The sequence below is a fragment of the Macaca fascicularis genome, chromosome 13, assembly GCF_037993035.2.
Source record: "Macaca fascicularis isolate 582-1 chromosome 13, T2T-MFA8v1.1".
Classification (NCBI taxonomy): Eukaryota; Metazoa; Chordata; class Mammalia; order Primates; family Cercopithecidae; genus Macaca; species Macaca fascicularis.
Genome location: NC_088387.1, coordinates 60763804 through 60783985, shown reverse-complemented (window position 1 = coordinate 60783985; position 20182 = coordinate 60763804). Strand labels below are relative to the sequence as shown.

The 20182-nt window shown below is 45.5% G+C and overlaps 2 protein-coding genes and 1 long non-coding RNA gene across 16 annotated transcripts in view; 1 reads left to right on the top strand and 2 right to left on the bottom strand.

Moving 5' to 3' along the window:
* Positions 1-2180: 2180 nt before the first annotated feature.
* Positions 2181-3662, bottom strand: LOC135966912 (uncharacterized). Its single transcript, XR_010580633.2, has 2 exons — positions 3580-3662; positions 2181-2235 (listed from the first exon to the last, which is right to left on the bottom strand). It is a non-coding gene; the product is annotated as an uncharacterized lncRNA (long non-coding RNA).
* Positions 3663-5098: 1436 nt separating this feature from the next.
* On the top strand, positions 5099-14370 carry LOC102144311 (putative activator of 90 kDa heat shock protein ATPase homolog 2). 5 transcript variants are annotated; one of them, XM_074011696.1, is made up of 9 exons: positions 5099-5258; positions 6674-6859; positions 8916-9001; positions 11121-11235; positions 12280-12368; positions 13059-13175; positions 13534-13635; positions 14007-14058; positions 14179-14370. In XM_074011696.1, the coding sequence occupies exons 4-9, from the start codon at positions 11169-11171 to the stop codon at positions 14349-14351; spliced, it is 600 nt and encodes a 199-aa protein (XP_073867797.1). In that variant the 5' UTR covers positions 5099-5258; positions 6674-6859; positions 8916-9001; positions 11121-11168; the 3' UTR covers positions 14352-14370. The 5 variants fall into 5 exon arrangements, with proteins under 5 accessions (XP_073867797.1, XP_015289099.2, XP_015289101.2 ...); XM_015433613.4 differs by having other exon boundaries at positions 6669-6859; XM_015433615.4 differs by having other exon boundaries at positions 5099-5345; positions 6669-6859.
* Positions 14371-15070: 700 nt separating this feature from the next.
* USP34 (ubiquitin specific peptidase 34) overlaps positions 15071-20182 on the bottom strand; it is a 288078-nt gene continuing 282966 nt past the window's right edge. For 9 of the 10 annotated variants that reach the window (XM_045369231.3, XM_045369236.3, XM_045369237.3 and 6 more), the window contains 4 exons: positions 18314-18454; positions 18068-18211; positions 16427-16586; positions 15071-16227 (listed from right to left, as the gene is read on the bottom strand). In XM_045369231.3, the coding sequence (XP_045225166.2) occupies positions 15620-16227; positions 16427-16586; positions 18068-18211; positions 18314-18454 (1053 nt within the window). In that variant the 3' untranslated portion in view covers positions 15071-15619. Of the gene's footprint in view, positions 16228-16426; positions 16587-18067; positions 18212-18313; positions 18455-20182 lie in introns of those variants that run through there. The other variant, XR_012422341.1, reaches the window with a different exon arrangement.

The window sequence follows — 20182 nt, the reverse complement described above, 5'->3', positions numbered from 1 at the left end:
CCTATCATGCCCGGCTAATTTTTGTATTTTTGTAGAGGTGGGGTTTCATCATGTTGGCCAGGGTGGGCTTGAATTCCTGACCTCAGGTGATCTGCCTGCCTTGGCCTTCCAAAGTGCTAGCATTACAGCCATGAGCCACAGTGCCTGGGCTTCCTTATGATTTTCTTAATAAAACTTTTTTTCCTCTAGCTTACTTTATTGTAAGAATATGGTAAATATAATATACAAAATATATGTTAATCAACTCTTCTAGATAAGGCTTCCAGCCAACAGTAGGCTAATAATAGTTAAGTTTTGGGGAAGCCAAAAGTTATACACAAATTTCTGACTGTGTGGCAGAGTCAGTCCCCCTAAACCCCCCATGTTGTATAGGGGTCAGCTGTGTAAGTTGATAAATCTTTCTGGAGGATAACTGGGCAGTTTCTGTCAAAATTGAAAATATATGCACCTTTCCATTCTGCATGCCACTAGCTAGAATGTACCCTGTGATAAACTTGCAAAACTTTACTCATGCATAAACTTGCTTGTTTCCTCCAAGTGAGGCGCAGGAAAAGAGAAAGAGGAAGAGGGAAAGAGGGAGAGAGAGAGGTAGGCAACCCACTAGCAAGAAAATGGGGAGTTTTGGCTGGGCACGGTTGCTCATGACTGTAATCCCAGCACTTTGGGATGCTGAGGTGGGTGGATCACCTGAGGTCAGTAATTTGAGACCAGCCTGGCCAAGGTGGTGAAACCCGTCTCTACTAAAAATATAAAAATCAGCTTGGCATGGTAGCAGGCACCTGTAATCCCAGCTACTTAGGAGGCTGAGGCAGGAGAATCACTTGAACCCAGGAGGCAGAAGTTGCAGTGAGCTGAGATTGCACCACTGCACTCCAGCCTGGTTGACAGAGCAAGACTCTGTCTCAATTAAAAAAACAAAAAAGGCCCGGCACGGTGGCTCACACCTGTAATCCTAGCACTTTGGGAGGTCAATTTGGGCAGATTGCAAGGTCAGGAGATCGAGACCATCCTGGCCAACATGGTGAAACTCCATCTCTACTAAAAATACAAAAATTAGCCGGGCATAGTGGCATGTGCCTGTAATCCCAGCTACTCGGGAGACTGAGGCAGGAGAATGGCTTGAACCCGAGAGGCAGAGGTTGCAGTGAGCTGAGATTGTACCACTGCACTCCAGCCTGGCAACAGAGCGTGACTCTGTCTCCAAAAAAAAAAAAAAAAAAAAAAGGGCAGTCTTTTGGTAACCTAATCCTGTAGGGAACATCTCATCACTTTTGCTGTATTCTGTCCATCAGAAGCAAGTCACCGGGTCCAGCCCACACTCAAGGGGAGGGGATTACAGAAAGGTACAAATACCAAGAGGGAGGGATAGGTGAGGGTCATCTCAGAGGCTGCCTGCCACAGAGACTCAGGTTGGTACTGCCCTAGATGATGGGGAAAGCAAACATCAGTCCTCTTGGGAAGTACTTGACTTCAGCAGAGGTGAAGAGCAGTTTTAAGACACTGCCAAGTGAAGGTGCCCCTGGTTTTAGAGAGATCGCATGGAGGCAGTGGAGGCTGGACTGGAGGAGAAAGAGACTAACAGGGACAGAGAGACCATTAGGAAGACCTTGCAAAGATCCAAGCAAAGATCCATCTGTGCCTGGCTGGCTTCTTAACTGTCTTCAGCTCAACAATCCTTCAAATTTTGGTCTCCCACTGTTACTAGCAGTGGAATCTAATCCTAATGCAGACAGATGGTAACACTATTTCCATTTTACAAACAATGAAGTACACAGAGATTAAGGAACTTGCCTGAAGTCACTCATCCGGTAAGTGGCAGAGCCAAGACTTGGATCCAAGCACAGGGCTTCAGAGCCGGCCAGTGTGGGCGGCCGGTGTGGGCCACTGCTGCTAGAGAAGACACAAATCAGCACACATTTGCTTCACTGATGGTATAAAAAGACTTCATGGCGGCTTTCACTCCCCTGTCAAAATGTCCTCACTTTTGTCTTCTCACCCATTCTGCTTTGTGCCCATCCTACTTTCCACTCATTCCTAACCTGCACATCTTTGCTGATGTGATTCTTCTTTGGTCTGGAAGGAACTCTCCCATCTCTCTACCTGTTGAAATTCCATTCATCCATCAAGGCCCATCTTCTTTCATATTCCTCCAACAAATGACTTCATCCACTCTTATGAACTGATGTATTTCACAAATATTTATTGAGATCTGCTGTGTGCTGGGCACAAGGGATTCTACAATGTGTAAAACAGATGAAGTTAGTTGTAAGCTATTGTATTTATCTTTGGGTTTGCTACAGCAGTGGCTTTCAAACTTAAAAAACATAGTCTAACCATAATACATCACCACACACACACACACACAACCCCCAATGATTTAAGAAACAATATTTACCTTTACTATATGTAGCCATTCTGATCATTTAAACTCAATTCTATTCTATTTCATTAAGATAAAAATGATGGTTGATACCTTCTGTAAAATTTTACCTCTACTAAAATTAATTTTATAGCCAATTAAGAGCCTATTAATGAGCTGGAACACACAAGTTTGAGAAATATTCATTCCATCCTTCACCCAATCATCTAAACAAAGATGTTCTTGGTGCCCACTATGTGCTGGGCACAGCTCTGGCATCGGGATAAAAAGGAGGAAGAGTGTTTGCCCTCAAAGTGAGCAGGCCAATGAAGATAACAGAGCTTGAGAGCAAAGGCTACACACACAGTGCTATGTGCTATGGTGGTAGTGTGCTTGGGACACATGTGCATGCTGGTAGCTCAACAAATATTAAGAGAATTAAACTAAGGGATAGGCACCAAAATTATAAAAAGAAAATGGAATAGTGACTTCCTCAAAAGCAGACCCTTAGCAGCTCATGGGTCTACTGTGATGTGAAACTGGCATCCAACTCCTGATTCACTAGTGCATTGCTAATAAGAGTCAATCCTGGGCTGGGTGTGGTAGCTCATGCCTATAATCCCAGCACTTTGGGAGGCCAAGGCAGGCGGATCACCTGAGGTCAGGAGTTCAAGACCAGCCTCGCCGATATGGTGAAACCCTGTCTCTACTAAAAATACAAAACTTAGCTGGGCGTGGTGGCACGCGCCTGTAATTCCAGCTACTTGGGAAGCTGAGGAAGGAATTGCTTGAACCTGGGAGGCGGAGGCTGCAGTGAGCCGAGATCATGCCACTGCACTCCAGCCTGGGCAACAGAGCGAGACTCCGTCACACAAAAAAAGTCAATCCGTGCACCCTGGGTCCCTGATTAAATGCTTCTGTGATTGCCTTCCTCCTTCTTAGTCGCTCTTTGCAGGCCCCCTCTTCCCTGCCTGCCTCTTACCTGCTGATTTTTTCCAGAGTTATAGCCCAAGCCTCATTCCAGCCTCTTTCCATTCTAGTCTCTGAGGGTGCGGCTACTAACCAAGCTGCAAGTCCCAGTCGCTGAACAAAACGTTTTTCTCTGCTGCACCCCAGTGTCTGACGCACTCAGATTCCACTTCTGAACACCTCTCATCCCTGAATATTTGTCACCCCTTCTCCACCCTGACAAGTCCCCCTCCTTCCAGTTTCCATCTTACCCCATCCATTGTCCAAAAGTCCGTAAGAATGATTTTTTTTTTTTTTTTTTTTTTTTTTTTTTTTTTTTTTTTTTTTTTTTTGGTGACGGAGTCTCGCTCTGTTTCCCAGGCTGGAGCGCAGTGGCGCGATCTCGGCTCCCGGGTTCACGCCATTCTCCTGTCTCGGCCTCCCGAGTAGGTGGGACTACAGGCGCCCGCCACCACGCCCGGCTAATTTTTTTGTATTTTTAGTAGAGACGGAGTTTCACGGTGTTAGACATGATAGTCTCCATCTCCTGACCTCGTGATCCGCTCGCCTTGGCCTTCCAAAGTGCTGGGATTACAGGCGTGAGCCACCGCGCCCGGCCAAGACTGATTTTTCTAGAACATATTTGACCGTGTCATTTCTCCATTTAGGTTGCCTCAGTGGTTGCCCATTGCCTGTACGACCAAGTGCAAGCTCCTTAGCAGGGGAAACGAGGCTTCTTATGATCAGGCAACCCCACCGCGCTGCTCCTTCATGTGACTCTGTTATAGCTGCTTTAGTTAAGTGTGAAAGGTGAAATCAAAACGTCTTTTTGTTTTGAGGTCAAAACGCCTTGAAGCAGTGTATTTACATGACTGTTGTAGCTTTCTGGAAGATAATGTTGGAACGTGGTAGCTCCGGTAGTCAAATAGAGAAAATGTCTGCACTCGTGAGCGTTATTTCGTGGACTACCGCAGGCAAAGGACAGGTCGGCACAGGGGAAGAGAACAGCCAGCTGCTTCCACCCTTTCACTGTCCTACCCATTTCTGTGCTAACTACCCATGTAGTTAGCAGAGAACACCCCAGTAACATTGTCCAAATAGTTCGGGCAAAGTTTTTGCTAGAAGCCGAAAATTCGTGAAAGGAATCAATACTCCAAGATAAAGTGCATCAGTTTGCAGTAATATGCGTTTGCAATCACATTCTTTGGTTCTCTCTAAAGGGCTGTTACGTGAATAAAACGGAAATACTCCTGCAGTAACATGGGACTAGTTGGAAAGGTGCTGGGAATACGGGAGGGCGAGAAACCGCGTCGCGGAGAAAGCCGCAGCGCAGCTACTGCGCGCGAACTCGCTCTCAAGCGAAAACCGCAAACGGTGTGACGGGGGCGCGTTGTGGCCCCAAAGGCCGGTCTCACAGCGACCTGGGCGTTCAAGGTCGTGTCCTCGAGGGCCAGGGAGCCTGCCGAGGCCACCGCACGACCATGTCGCGTCTGCACCGCCGGTTGGGCTCTCGGGTACCCGCTACTCAGAGCCCTGTTATCCGGCGCCGGGAACCACGAGCCAGCCAGCACCGCGGGTCCTGCAGCGGCCTCCGCCCTTCGCAGGCGGCCCAGGCAGCCCCGTCTCGCCCCAGCGTTAGGAGACGCGCAGCGGAACCCCGGCGGTCCTAGCCCCTCCCCGCCTCCGCATGCCCGTACGACCCGCCTCTCAGATCCCGGCCGGGGCTCCCGGGCGCGCCGCGGCGGGGCGGGGCCTTCTGGCAGTTTCTGGGCGCTGCGAACGCGCCGCTCCAGGGCTCGGCGGCCGGAAACGCCGGCTTCGGAGCCGCAGCGCCTTGGCCTTTCCGTGTTTTCCGTCCAGTCTGCGCCGCCATGGCCAAGTGGGGCCAGGGGGACCCGCGCTGGATCGTGGAGGAGCGGGAGGACGGGACCAACGTGAACAACTGGCATTGGTGCGGCCGGCGGGGTGGCGCGGCCGGCGGCGGCCTCCTTCCGGGATCTGGGGAGGGCCGGCCCGCGGGAGCTGAGACTGCGCTGGGGTCTGTGCGGGGCCGCAGGGTCGCGGGGGTGAGGGGACTAGGGGGCCACGCCCCTCCTCTGCTGCTGGACGCAGGTTTCGGCCTCCGCCTCGGTTCAGGAGCGTCCTTGGGTACGGAGACCGGCGAGGGCGGGTTGCAGCTGCCTCTTTTTGAAAGTTGGGTTGGGCCCCACGAGTGACTTCCGACAGACCTTTCCACTCCCTCCGTCTGTGGTCTTAGGGCCTTCCCTTCTCCTCCCGCCCCACTCCTCTGGATGTTTCGGGGAGTTAGAAGGGAGCTGGATTGAGAGAGTGTGTTAGGGGCGGGGGCGGGGGCATGGAACGTAGTGGAAAGAGCAGAAATTTGGATCTCAGTTCGCGCCCACCCCGCAGGCGTCCCCCGCCAGCCGGGCCTACTGTGAGTGAGACAAGCTCCCCTTACTTTGCGCACCTCACCTGGCGCGTGGGGCGAGGTCGGCCGCCCTCTGCTGCAGAACCTCCGGAAGGGGTGTCCTCTGCCCTGTGCCCCTGGCCGGGGGTGTGGTCCCTCCAGGCCGTCAAGGGGATGCTGAGGCCGGTCTCCAGGGAGCATGACTTGGCTGGTCCGGAGGAGCCCTGAGGGCATGGGCAATCTTGGCTCACGCAATCTCCGCTTCCCGGGTCAAGCGAGTCTCCTGCCTCAGCCTCGTGAGTAGCTGGGACTACAGGCGTGAACCACCACGCCAGTCTGATGTTTGTATTTTTAGTAGAGACGGGGTTTCACCATGTTGGTCAGGCTGGTCTCGAACTCCAGAGCTCGTGATCCGCCCGCCTCGGCCTCCCAAAGTGCTGGGATTACAGGCGTGAGCTACGGCGGCCGGCCAAGAACTGACTTTCTAGTGTCCTGGCCTTGGCCCGATGGACACGTCAGTCCTCTCAGCTGGTTTCTGTCCCGTAAAGGGAGACAATTATTACTTGGGAAGATTAGGTTAGACGATGTGTATGTGAAGAAACTTGATAGCTGGTATTGTCATGATTCTGATTATTTCACTACTGCTACTTTCCATGTGGCCCAGGCTTTGTCTATTTCCAGTGGGCGAGCTAGCTAGACCCTTCTCCCCTAAATAAGCCAGTGTTTTTAAGACAGAATACTACTTTCGTAGTGGAGAATAATATCTTAAAGAACTGAGCAGAATGAAAATAATTTGGTAGAAAGCAGGTTTGAGGAGCACGTTGGAGGTTGGCAGGTCTCGAGGCTGCTTGAGAGGACTTGGGCTGATCTGGGCTGGGCTTGGACGTGACGCTGGCACCCAGGCAGGTGGATCCTAGCTGGGGCTTCCATTCACGACTTTCTGGTCCCTGGCAGGACAGAGCGGGATGCCACCAGCTGGTCCAAAGGGAAGTTCCAGGAGCTCCTGGTGGGCATCGTTGTGGAGAATGACACTGGCCGCGGCGAGATCAGCGAGTTGAAGCAGGTGGAAGGGGAGGCTTCGTGCAGTAGTCGCAAAGGAAAGCTGATTTTCTTCTATGAGTGGTACATCAAACTGGGCTGGAAAGGTAACGGGGGCCTCAGGGTACTAGTGAGGCTGGGGACAAAGTGTGTTCATCATTCAGTGAATGTTTTTACACCTCCTGCTATGGGCCTGGCACTGACTGGCTCCTGAATCAGCATTAGTAGTTCTTGACATTCTGGCCACACTTGAGTTCCATGGTCCAAGAAGGGTGGGGGTTTCCCTTCTCGGAGCACTTGCAGCTGTTTAGAGTTCATTGCTGTCAGCTGGGCCCTCTTCTATCAGGCACTTGTGAACAGGAGTCTGTGGGCGTTGCTGCCTGGAGCACTCTTCCTCCAGGTAGCTGCCTGCCTCCTTCAGGTCTTTGTCCTGAGTGAAGCCATCTCTCTGCATCCTTGGAGACCCCTGCCTTGTGCCATCTTTCTTCCCTACTTTATTTTTCCCCAAGGCACTGAAACTTGCTTTACAAAAATAGTTTGCTTTCTGTCCTGCTCCATCTTCCTGTCATTCATTAGTGCGGGGAATTTTTTGTTTTAAACGGCTTTATTGAGACATAGTTCACTCATTTAGTGTGTATAATTCATTGGTTTTCAGTATAGTCACAGAGTTGTGCAGCCATCACTACAATCAATTTGGGAACATTTAACCACCCCAAAACAAAACCCTGGACCCATGAGCAGTCACTGTTGTTGCCCTCCTCTTCCCCAGCCCCTGGCATCCGCTCCCCCATTTTCTCTGGATTGGCCTCTGGACATTTCACATAGATGAATCATGCAGGATGTGTTTTTTGGTGTCTGCCTTCTTTTGCTTCATAATGTGTTCAAGGGTCATCTGTATTGTGGCAGGTAGCAGCACTTTATTCTTTTTTATAGATGATGAATATTCCATGGGTGCATATACTGCATTCTGTTTCTCCATTTATCAGTTGCTGGGCATTTTGGGTGTGTCCACTTTTGGGGTCTGTGGGTTCAGTTCTTCAGTGGTGCCTCGATCCTGGCTGGACAGACAGCGTGTGTGCACTCAGTCCTTGTTGAGGGAGCCAAGGCTGTGGAGATGCAGGGAAGGGAAGAGGAGGAGTTAGGGTTTGAGCCTCAGTCCGGGAGTCAGCTCCTATCTGGAGTTTGTGTCCCAGAGTAGTCCAGTGAGTTGGCCTCGAGCCTCTGCCCTGCTGGCTGCCTTTCTAGCAGACGAGGGTGTTCAGCCCCTCCCCACCGCCTCAGAACAGGACCCTCTGGCTGGGAGTTTGCCTCTCTTGCAACCCTCCGGTGTCTGCTGCTGGCTGGATCATAGCAGTCTGGCTCCCTGCCTGCTCCCCCAGCACCGGGCCCTAGGGACAGGCTGTGAGGGCTTGTTGTAACGCCTCCAGCTGCTCTCCTCTAGCAGTGAGTCTAGGGTGGCAGCTGGGACCCACTGGGGAGGAGGCAACACTCTAGTCCTGCGAGAAGTCCACCTGCCTGGCATCCCCACACAATGTCACCAAGCCAGAGCTTCCCTCCGCTCCGTGGTCAGAACACACTGTCCCTTTCTCTCCTTCCATCGCTTTTGTGACTGCTTCTCCCCTTCAGGGTACTCCTTTATCCTGCTTTGCCCAGGCAAAGAATACCCTGGGACAAAAAGAGAAATATGGGGTACAGTTGCCCCACACTCCCCTCAGGACAGCAGGCCGCTGACTCTTCATGCCCTCTCCTTGGTCATGGTCTGCCTGACCTTTCTTCCGTGGCTGCTCAGGGGGCCCTGGAGTGGTGGAACTCTGTGAGGGCCACTGGGCTATTCAGTGAGGCAGGACAGTTTTTCATAAAAGCAGTTTTGTTTTTTTTTTCTTTTCGAGACAAGGCTCACTGTAGCCTTGACTGCCCAGCAATCCTCCCACCTCAGCCTTCCAAGTAACTGAGACCACAGGTGTGCGGCACCATGCCCAGATAATTTTATTTTGTAGAGACGGTGTCTCCCTGTGTTGCCCAGGATGGTCTTTTAAACTCCTGGGCTCAATCCATCCTCCCACCTCAGCCTCTCAAAGTGCTGAGATTATAGGCGTGTGCCACAGTGCCTGGCCCAGTTGTTACTTTTTATTATAATTGAAGAACCCATTTTGCTCATTTTAGGCATCGTTAAAGAATCTGGAGTGAAGCACAAGGGATTGATTGAAATACCCAATCTTTCTGAGGAAAATGAAGTAGATGACACTGAGGTATGTGATCAAGTTTCTATTTCTTTTGTTCTTTTTTCAGTCAAGCTTCTGCTACAGACATTGGGCATTTCAAATAGTGTTGATCAGACTGTGGTTCCTGTGGGGTAGTTCGGTTGCCTTGTGGAGGGCCTGTTTGCTGAGAAGGATTGCCATACTGTGGGGGCAGCATGTTGTGTGGAGCTGGAGTGGTACAGGAAAGAGAGTAAGCCCCAGGAAGCCCTGAGCTCCCCCAAGGACCAGGCAAGGGGCCTGGGCAGCTGACTGCACCCTTCTTAGCCTCCTCATCTGTGAAAAGGGGTTAATTTCTCTTCCAGGGGTGTTGTCAGGTTACATGTGACAGTGTGTGCACTGTGAACTGCTCAGGCAGCTTGCATGGCTTGATGAACGTGACTTTCTCTCTCTCCTGCACCTTTGCTGTTTCCCTTTAACGGTGAGAAGTCTCAGCTTTTAGCTGTGAGCTATCCCTTGGTTATGCCTCACGGCTTTTTGTGAACTACCCAGTTAGTAGGCGTTGCTTTTGTGGCTCTCCTGGGAGGCAGAGTCGTGTGTAACTCCCACGCTTGGCTTCCAGTTAGTGCCCTCTTCTGGCTGAAAGCTGGGTTTTGGGGGTGAGACCATTTTTACAGCTGCTATATTTTTCACACCAAGATAGTCTGACAAAGGATCTTTTTTGATTTGTGAATGTATTTAACGTGAGGGCTTTCCATGATAGGCTGACTCCTGCCCAGCAGCATGTCTTCTGGCCCGAAGGTTATACAGTGCCACAGGCCAGGGCTGTCCCAGACCTGTCTTCAGTTATGTGGTTCCTCCGCTCAGGGCTTGAGATTCCACTTTGTTATATTCAGATCCATCAGCTGAGAAGTTTTTCAACAGAATGTTTAACTGGTTTTTAAGATTTAATCCCTCAGTGGCATTACAGAACAAACTCTATAGATTCAAACTGGGGCCCAAGATCAGGCCCACCTCAGTTGAAGCATCGAGACGCTAAATTTTTTCAAATCAACACCTCTTTTTCTTCTGGGAATACTAGAGACATCCCCAAAGCCCTCTGTTGCTTCCTTATCCCTCGGTCTCCCCCTCCTCCCCTCTCTTCTTCCTTCCCTATGCCTGTCTTCTATTCTTCTCCCTTTCCCAATTTTGTTCTTTGTCAAAAAAGTATATAGTCCAAGGCTGGGTTATATGGGAACTTGATTTCCCTAATTACAGTGGCTTTGGGTTCTATACCAGCACTGTTCCATGTAAATATAATGCAAGCCACATGTGCAATTTAAGTTTTACTAGTAGCTGTACTTAAAAAGTTAAAGCTATGGCTGGGCATGGTGACTCACACTTGTGATCCCAGCACTTTGGGAGGCCAAGGTACGAGGCTCACTTGAGCCCAGGAGTTCGAGGCTGCAGTGAGCCATGGTCATGCTACTGAACTCCAGTCTAGGCAACAGGGAGACCCTGTCTCTTAAAAAAAAAATTAGAGCCCAGGTGTAGTGGCAGATGCCTGTAATCCCAGCTGCTTGGGAGGTCGAGGGGAAAGATCGTTTGAGCCCAGGAGTTTGGGTCTAGCCTTGGCAACATAACGAGATTCAAGCTCTTAAAAAAAAAAGATAAACAGGTGAAATTAATTTTAATATATTTTATTTAACCCAGTATATAAAAAAGATTTTAGCATGTAATTAATATAAAAAATATGAGGTATTTTACATTCTTTTTTGGTACTAAGTCTTTGGAGTCTGGCACGTATTATTTCACACAGCACTTCTTGATTCAGGCCAGCCACATTTCAGGTTCTCAGTAGCCACATGTGACTAGTGGCTACCATACCGGACAGTGCATTTCTAGACGCCATGAAAGCCACGGACCACATCAGCAATAGAATTTATGTACATACACATGCACAATTTTGTATGCAAATTAAGGGGTTTACATTCTATGAAGTCTATGCAAGATTGGCCCCCAACCCTGTCATGGACCCTGGATTAAAAACCCTTAAAATCCTGCCCTGCACATCTCTTACATCCACTTCTTTCCTTCCTCCACTGCCATAGTTCTCTCATCTATACAGCCCAATGTTGTAAGAATACATCAAACCAGATCTTTCTTTGGTTTGTATTTTTCTGATTTATAGGTGAACGTGAGTAAAAAGAAAGGAGATGGGGATATACTGAAGGATCTTATGAAAACTGCAGGCACCGCCAAGGTCAGGCAGGCCCTTGGAGATTACCTGAAGGCACTTAAGACGGGTAAAGAAGGCATCCCTTGTGAACCAGAGGGTCCCTTTTCTGTTTACCCGTTATACTCTGCACTGTGGTCAGAGGCTCCAGAAGCAAGTTTATACTTCAGAATAAATTGTAGTCTGGAAGTTGAGAGCTAGTCATGGTTAAGACCATAATTAGTGATCATCACTATTGTACACAGCATGAACCATTTTGCCTACAGAACTGCTAATTGTAGTTTTCTGGAATGAAAATCAGTTGTTTGTGTAATTACTTGTTTAATGTCTGTCTTCCTTGCTAGACTATAAGCTCCATGAGGGCATGGAAGGTGTCTGTCTTGTTCACTGCTGTATCTCCAGCATCTAGCACAATGCCTGGCACATAGTAGGTGCTTAATACATCTTTGTTGGATGAATGAATGAATGGATGAAAGTGACTGCAGGTATTACAGGTGTAGTTGAGAAATACCTAGATAATATCAACATTGCATGGAAATGTGGATATTGTCTTCTTCCCTAAATTAGAGAAGTGAGCCAGGCAAGATGGCCAGTAGTGCCTGTATCTCTGTACCTCATTCTTGGACCCTGCTACCTGAGTATCTGGGTGTTGGCATGGATGGGTTTGGGGTTGTCACTTTTCCCATGGGAGTGCACGTGTAGCTGGCTCACAGGCTTGACTACTGTGAAGACAGGCTTTGTGAGGCGGTGGCCACCCTCACATGAGAAATTGTCTGTTTTCACAGTGGGTTAGAGCCCCAAAGCTATTAGTAGTTAATCTCATAAAACTTAGCTGTGTGCAAAAGAACTTTGGAAAATTTTGCAGTTTTAGCAAAAACTTGATAAAAGTGAGGCGTTTGAAAAAAAGGCTTTTGTTGCTGTGGAACTCATGTTGTTAATCATCAGTTTTATATGTAAAAACATGGAATGGTCTTGAAATTCTCAAAATGTTATAGGAATTATTTTTATAAATATGTTTTATTTTCTTACATGCTGTTTTGGGTTTTCTACCTTACTCTTTGTGCTTAAAAGGAGAAAGGTCTTTATTAAAACCACTTCCCTTTTTTCTTTATAGAATTTACAATGGGAATGATTTTACCAGCGAAAGCTATGGCAACCCAGGAACTGACTGTCAAAAGAAAACCGAGTGAGAATACGCTGCAGGTATGAGCTCTGTTGGCCAAAATGTGGGGAAGGCGTAAAGGAAGTATTTGAGTTAGGGCCCTGAATAACCTTGTGTTGTTGGAGAAATGAGGACAGTGAGGGCCTTTTCCACCTTTGGGTCTCCCGTGAGTCCTCTAAGATCTCCCATTTTGTTGTGCAAATGATGAGACTTTGATTCTTGATGGATTGTTACAGACACACCTTTCTATGGGATATTTGACTCAAGACTCTCCTAAAGGCAGTGTTCTTTGGTAGACCACAGATTACAAAACCAGATGACTTTCAAGATACACATAGCACAATGAAAGAACCTTCTTTGCTGACTTTTGGGAGATTTTTAGATCGGTTCTTGGAATGGGTGTTTTATGTGTAATTGACACCCTTTAGCTTTAGGTGCAGTTGTCTTTCATCTGCTCACGGCTGTATCTGGAAGTCCAGCTAGGATTAGGGGTATTCAGTCATAACCTGGGAACGGAGCTGAAGAGCTGTAGGAACAGTGAGCTCTGGTTCCAAAGTAAAGACCAAGACTGGTGGTGCTAAAAAGGCTTTTCATGCTGCTTGTGTGTGTGTCTGGAATAGGCAGTATGGAATTTGGGACATTTGCTGTTTTCTTGAGAAGACTTATTTCCATCCAAGCAGCTTTATCTCTTGTTATGCTAAACATTCCCTGGAACTTCTTCCCTTCTCCAGGTTCAGGCCTCATCTCCAGTGGCACTGGGTGTAAGGATTCCCACTGTGGCTCTTCACATGATGGAACTGTTTGACACAACTGTAGAGCAGCTGTATAGCATCTTCACTGTGAAGGATGTGAGTAACTCCCTAAGCTAGCATGTTAAATGCTGATATTGGGAGAAAATACATCACAAAGAACAGGAGCTGGTTTTTGGTTTTCCTTGTGTTTTTGATTGAAGGGATGTGGGATGGTGGTGACAGGAAGTCTGAGCATAGTTTCTGAATAATTGGAGAGGAGATGGGCATTCTTTGGGACTATGTCCATATTACATTGAGTTTTCTCTTCTAGGAAGAGAAAGTTTGTATTTTATTTTCCATAAAAGCTACATGTTTAGGATTTTTAAACCATAGTAATTGTTATATTTTGTATCTCATAATTACATTAAAATATGTGATAGTGTGTGCTGGAATAACATCTGTTTTATTTGGTTAGTTGGTGCAAAAGTTTTCTAAATCTACTGCTGTATTAGAAGCTGAAAAGGGAGGGAAATTCCAGATGTTTGATGGGAACATCACTGGTGAATATCTAGAATTGGTAAGTAGACTCAAGGTTAAAGAAGTAAGATGGGATTAACTCTATTACTTTTTATACGTGCTGTTTTTAGCACCAAAATCACTAGGGTCTCTGTTGCCTCACCCTTAATAGCAGCCCTCTGTTCTGGTTACTATTACTGTACTTAAAACAATATTATATATTCCTACTGTTCTTGATGTCACTGCTGTTTTGAGACATTTTGACACTAAAGACAATTATCAGTGGTGCTGATGTATAAACTGGAAGAGGGACTGTATATTGTTCATTGATTCTTCTAGTATTTAGGAGTTTCAGTGAAAGGATTTGTTTTTCTGTGTTGTATTGTGGGGAGTTTTAAAAGATTTTCAGTGGAGTTTCCCCTTTCTTTTCAGTTAACAAATAAGAAGATCGTCATGAAATGGAGATGTAAGAACTGGCCAGAAGGTATGTTACGAATTAGTGCCCTTTATGTTAAAGGCCCCAGAACATTTAAGGCTGGGTTTTTCATATGGATACATTTTCCTTTTCATAATGCAGTAATAAGGTTCCTATTTTTTTTCTTAGAACACTATGCCACGGTTGCACTGAATTTTGTGCCTACTCTAGGGCAAACGGAATTACAATTGGACTGTAAAGGAGTTCCTGTCTGTAAAGAAGAGAACATGAAATTCTGTTGGCAGAAGCAGCATTTTGAAGAAATAAAAGGTTTACTGCAGCTGACCCCTCTAAATGGTTGAATTAAAATTTTATAAGGCATTACTTTTTGTACGCAGAAGTGTCACATTGACCTCTTCGCTATATATATATATTTTTTAAAAAGGACCATCTTTATTTTATATTGGATGAAATCTGTGAACGTATACACAATTTAAAGCATTGACTCTTAACTAGACACTGCACTGAGTTAAAAGTAGCAAACAACCTGAAATTAGGCATTAACCTGACCTTCCATAGATACTCTAGAAATAGCTAAGTCCTGAGTGTAGCGAGTTGGTTTCCCAAACTGAAGCTTGTCCTACAGCAAGCTTGCTTGCAGCTGTACTTTTAGTTCAAGATGACAAAAAATAAATGGCAGGTTGACACTGTTCCTTTATTTTACTTAGGGTTTTTAAGGTGTGTATATCTTAAGGTAGTAAAACAGTGGTATATTGCATTCAAAAGCATATTGATGGGCAAATTGGCTGTGTTTTGCTCCACTTCTTCCTGCTGTGGTTTTGCACTTTGGGGTGGAGAGGATTGAGAAGTCTGTGGGGACACATTAATTTTGTAGACTGCTGGTAACACTTCCAGTGAAACAGCATATAATGGATAAGTGTTTCCCCTCGTTCACGGTTTTTCACTACTTTCACCTGAGAAGACTGAAGCAACGTATGTAAACAAATGAAAAGTCATCACAATCAGTTTAATTAAGTGCACAGAATAGCAATCAGTCATGTCAATAAAAATAAAACAATTATTTTTACATCAAGTGTGCTTTATTTCCTCCACAGGTATTCTGTTAAATAAAGCACCATTTATATACTGCCAGGCCACAGCTAAAGAGGATTCTTTACAGAATCAAATTTCTTGTGGTTGTTCCGTATACAAGTAAACTTAATTTTGATAATAAGAACCACAGCGATCGGAGGCAATCTGCCTCTATAAAGTACAAAACTGGCACAGAGGACACCATATTATACACAGTAAAAATGCTGTAAGTTTAAATTACATTGTACAGGGCTAGGGATCCCTGTTCTTCCCAGACAGCCATATTAAATGAAAGCCACTACAGTGAACTCTTAATTACATAAAACATATCCATTATCTGATTGCCCTTTAGGAAGTATACTGAAGATGCAAGTTTTTTTCATCTGGAGTTCTGCCTGACCAAGAATTAAGCCTATAAATCTATCTTGCCATTCAAGCAGAGAGCACTAGACAAACTGAAGCACAAAAACAAATAAGCAAAACTTATACAAACAGCATGGGGGTGAGGGACTTAAAAGTAGACATGCTACACCTAATGTCAAGAAGCAGCTTGGTTTCCTTTGCCAGATATCCTTGTGACCACATGGATTGTAGATTCAATGGTCCTACACAGGGTATCTAAAATGTCATGTTGCTGCATATGACTAAAGAGTCCTCTGGAATGGCCACAACTGAGAGACAAAGCAACCTCGGGGTCCTGGGAGGGCAAAGGTTGGCCATCACAGCTTCTCAAGTCAGCTAAGTCAGACAGAACTGCAGAGATAGAAGTAGAAGGGAACTCAGATTCTTCCTCAGCTAGGGTAGAATCCTTGGAACAGTGGAGGTCTTTAAATTCTTTACAATCGTCATATCTACCATTGCTGGACTGTTCTTCTGTGTGCTGTGACCTGATATTTGACATGTCTTCTGAAAACGAAGATGGAACTTCCATTCGATATTCTTTAACAGAACTATTTTCGGGGGAAGGAAGATCTTGCTCAGTTCCTGGATCAATAATTGAGGAGTCTCTGGTCTCATTGTCAGAAGTGCTCGTTGGGGTCAGGACCTCCCTGGTTTCTGTTTTCATGTCACTGATGCAGCTGTCTACAGTGTGCTCCTCATCACTGCTAACACGCCTTCTTTTAACGGGAGTTGCTCCTTCATCATCTGTGAAAACATACGCCAAAACGGAAACTTCTCTGAAAGTCATTAAGATCACATGGGGGATGTGGGAAGTTAATTTTGTTTCTAGCATTTATATTTAGGAGGTTCAGCTGAACATACAACTATGAAACCAGCTACACCAAGTGTATTACTCCCTCCTCCCACCCTAAAAGTAATGATGATAGTAGTCCATAAAGCTAACCTTTAGTTTTTCTTTCTTTGGCTTCTTGCTCTTGGAGTGAGTTTCTCTGTTGCAGACAAGTCCTGCATTTGCTTAAAAGCTCTTGCAGAGTTGGAATCAGAGCTGGGTTTAACTGTTTGGGAGTGTGTACTGACAGGAGCAAAGCAAGTGCCCTCAGGTCCTACAAAAACCCAGACAGGAACATTTCAAATTCTAAAGGCAATACTTTGATGCAGTTGTTTATAGTTAATTGCAGATGTTTATTTTCCCAGGAATCCATTCTTTCCTAAGAATACTCTGGTTTCTCTGGGATTCTTAGAAGAATGATAAAACCAGAAAGCCAGTGTTAGGATACTACAGCATTTCGTTAGCTTTTTTTTGTTGTTGTTTTGAGGTAGTGTTCTTGTTCTATGGCAAGGCTGGCGTGCAGTGGTGTAATAGCTCGCTGCAACCTCCACCTCCGGGTTCAAGCGATTCCCTTCCCTCAGCCTCCTGAGTAGCTGGGACTACAGGCGCCCGCCACCACGCCTGGCTTAATTTTTTGTATTTTAGTAGAGACGGGGTTTCACCATGTTGGCCAGGATGGTCTCAATCTTCTGACCTCCTTATCTACTGGCCTCGGCGTCCCAAAATGCTGGGATTGCAGGCGTGAGCCACTGCCCGGCCTCATTAGTTCTTAAAGTCACTAATAGCATTATTTTATGCCCACAAACAAGTCAGTCAGACCAAAGACAAATCGTGTTTTCTGAAAACGGAAAAGGAAATATAAGAATTTCAGGCCGGGCGCGGTGGCTCAAGCCTGTAATCCCAGCACTTTGGGAGGCCGAGACGGGCGGATCACGAGGTCAGGAGATCGAGACCATCCTGGCTAACACGGTGAAACCCCGTCTCTACTAAAAAATACAAAAAACTAGCCGGGCGCGGTGGCGGGCGCCTGTAGTCCCAACTACTCGGGAGGCTGAGGCAGGAGAATGGCGTGAACCCGGGAGGCGGAGCTTGCAGTGAGCTGAGATCCGGCCACTGCACTCCAGCCTGGGCGGCAGAGCGAGACTCCGTCTCAAAAAAAAAAAAAAAAAAAAAAAAAAAAAGAATTTCAAAAACCTTGAAATCATAGTTTCTCAAGTTAAATCCTGATGTCACAAATAGTAAGGTCTTCCTTACTGAGCTCTGTCATCTGTTCTGGCTTTTATGCTATTGTGATTCGGGAGGCTGCTGCTCAACATTCTAGCCTATTTCCAGGGTGTTCCATTATTCTAGGACATGGCTGTCATGGGAGTCTGCACAAGGCAACTAATGCTCTAGATTTAACTGCCTTTTAAAATCAGTAGATCATTGTTTCAGTTACTTCGGAGCCATAGGCAGTAACAGAAACATCACAAGTAATGTTTCCAAAAATATACTCAAGTAGAGAGAAGACCACTAAGACGTTCCCTTTATTACCCTTAGCATTTAATGATACCAGCTTGTAGCTTCCAAGGTGATGGAGTGTGCTGTGTACATACAAGGCATCGTGAACGCGTAATTAAAGTTTGTTTTTTGTCGTACGTGGCTTAGAGTTCGAATCAGTAAGTTAAAGTTATGAGAGCAAAATACGAAGGCCACATAGTTAACTGAAGGGCAGTTTAGAAGTGTGTGCCGCCGCCTCCTCTGCATAGTTCTTACCCCATTTAAAGAAGCACTTGCTTTGGAAATTTCAACTCGGTTGGAGAAATCAGACTGTAGGTTCTGATACTGACTTATCAAGTTTGTAATAAGAGTGCTGATCAAATTGGCACAGTTTGCTTCAGAAAACACTTGACTTTGAACCTGAAAAAGAAGATTTAAAAAAATCTCCAAAAGACCAGCATAATGAAAACACAAGCTTAACTAACTGGAAATGATACACTGAGTTTCCAGAGTACTACATACCTTTAGAAGGAAATGTGTCATGAACGTGTAGACAATGTTGTTGTTTAAAAAAGTTCTTTCATCCATTAGGATACATTTAATATATTCTGCGAAAACAGGATCTTCACACAAAAGCTTGATGCAATTTTTTGACATAGCAGACTAAAGTGGGGAGAAGAAGCACTTATGGTTGAGCACGGAAATAACTGGGGCTTAAACACTTGTGTATGACGGAATCTGAAGCCATTGAAAATCCTACTTGAAAAGCCATGTCTAACTTGCCTATTGAATTTTTAGTTAACAGCAACTTTTTCATACAGTAAAATGTTACTAATTTGGACTATGGGAGTGCTAGGGGAAAGACACTGATGCCAAAACTGAACAAATGTTGTAAAAGAAATGCAGGTTTATTATCCAGCACTGAGAGAGTGAACAAGGACTGGAAAAATAAACCTAACAAAGAATAGGATGTGAATGTTTTCAAGGGCCAAATTAATGTATTTATAGGTAACCAGACCGTATGTTGTGAAGACACATTTTAAGAATCAAAATCAATTCTCCAAAATGTTTTAAACTACTGTATATTCTCATTAGCAACAGTAATTTTGTAAATACCTTTCCCCCCCATAAACACTACAAAGATAAACAATAAGCCTTCTTTCCTAATTATCTCACACAGAATCAGTGGTCCCAATATATGGAAATTTTACTAAAATTTGGTTTTCCTGTTTTCAAATAGTCATGGCTCTTAAACACAAGTAGTATGTCTTTAAGCAGATATACTCCGTAGATTTAAATGTGTATTTTAATAATAGATCATTTATTTATATGGAAAAAATCAATTTTTTTTAAATAGGACAAAATTTAGATAATATGTATATATGCATATGTGTATATTTTATTAGAGTAAGCAGCTGTCGTAAGTAAATTACTCAAGGTCAGTCAAGAAATTAGGATTCAAGTAGGACCAAGACCCAGGTCTTGAGATCCTTAACACTAAGAAAAATCTGCCTTGGTCTACCAGTCACAACCTCTGCCTATGTTTCTTGCTCAGGATGGCTGCTTCTGTAAGACTGGAAGCTTTGGAGGCCTTATATGGTTCAGCTTTGTTTTAAGGGAAATTCGGGGGAACAGGGAGTTCTGTCTGTGAAAGAAGTCAAGTGAAGGGAGTCCTGCGGTGCAGAAGTAGAGAAGGCAATAGGGAGCAATAGGTAGTGGGAGAGTACAGAAATCAAGACACTACCCAAATCAGGAAGAATGAAAAAGAGCAGCAGTAGCAGTGGAAAGGGAAAATGAGATCTCCAACTGACTGAACAGAACAGTCAGCTCAAAAATCAACTGATAAACTCATTTTCTGAATGCCTACTATATGCTAAGTCAAGGGAGCTAAGATCAATGTATACTAGCCTCTGAAAGATTTCTACTGTAGAGAACAAAGTGGCATTTCTTTAGGGAATGGAGATGACTCTGATAAGGTCTCTACACTTGAGCTCTGTTTGGGAAAAGTAGAGAAACAACCAATATGGTACGGGATGACAAACATGTAGGAGAATACAGAGCACACTACAGCCTGGTAGGAGGCTGAACCAGACTCAAAATACTTCAGAAAGCATGATGTGGGTCAAAGTTGGACCTAAGGAAGGTGAATAAATTCATCTCTTCCAATGGGGTAGAGCAGATGCAACCAGGCAGGACAATCACCAGTTTTTTCAGGGACTGACTGAAGGGAGTGGGGATCCTTTATGCCTGATCTAGGGAATGAGCCAAACCTTAGTACCTCCTTCTCTTCCCAATTCTCCCTTTATAACTTAAGCATTATTTATTATCATCAGGTTCTTTCTCCTCTTCCCAATTCTCCCTTTGTAACTTAACAAGCTTTATTTATGCAGC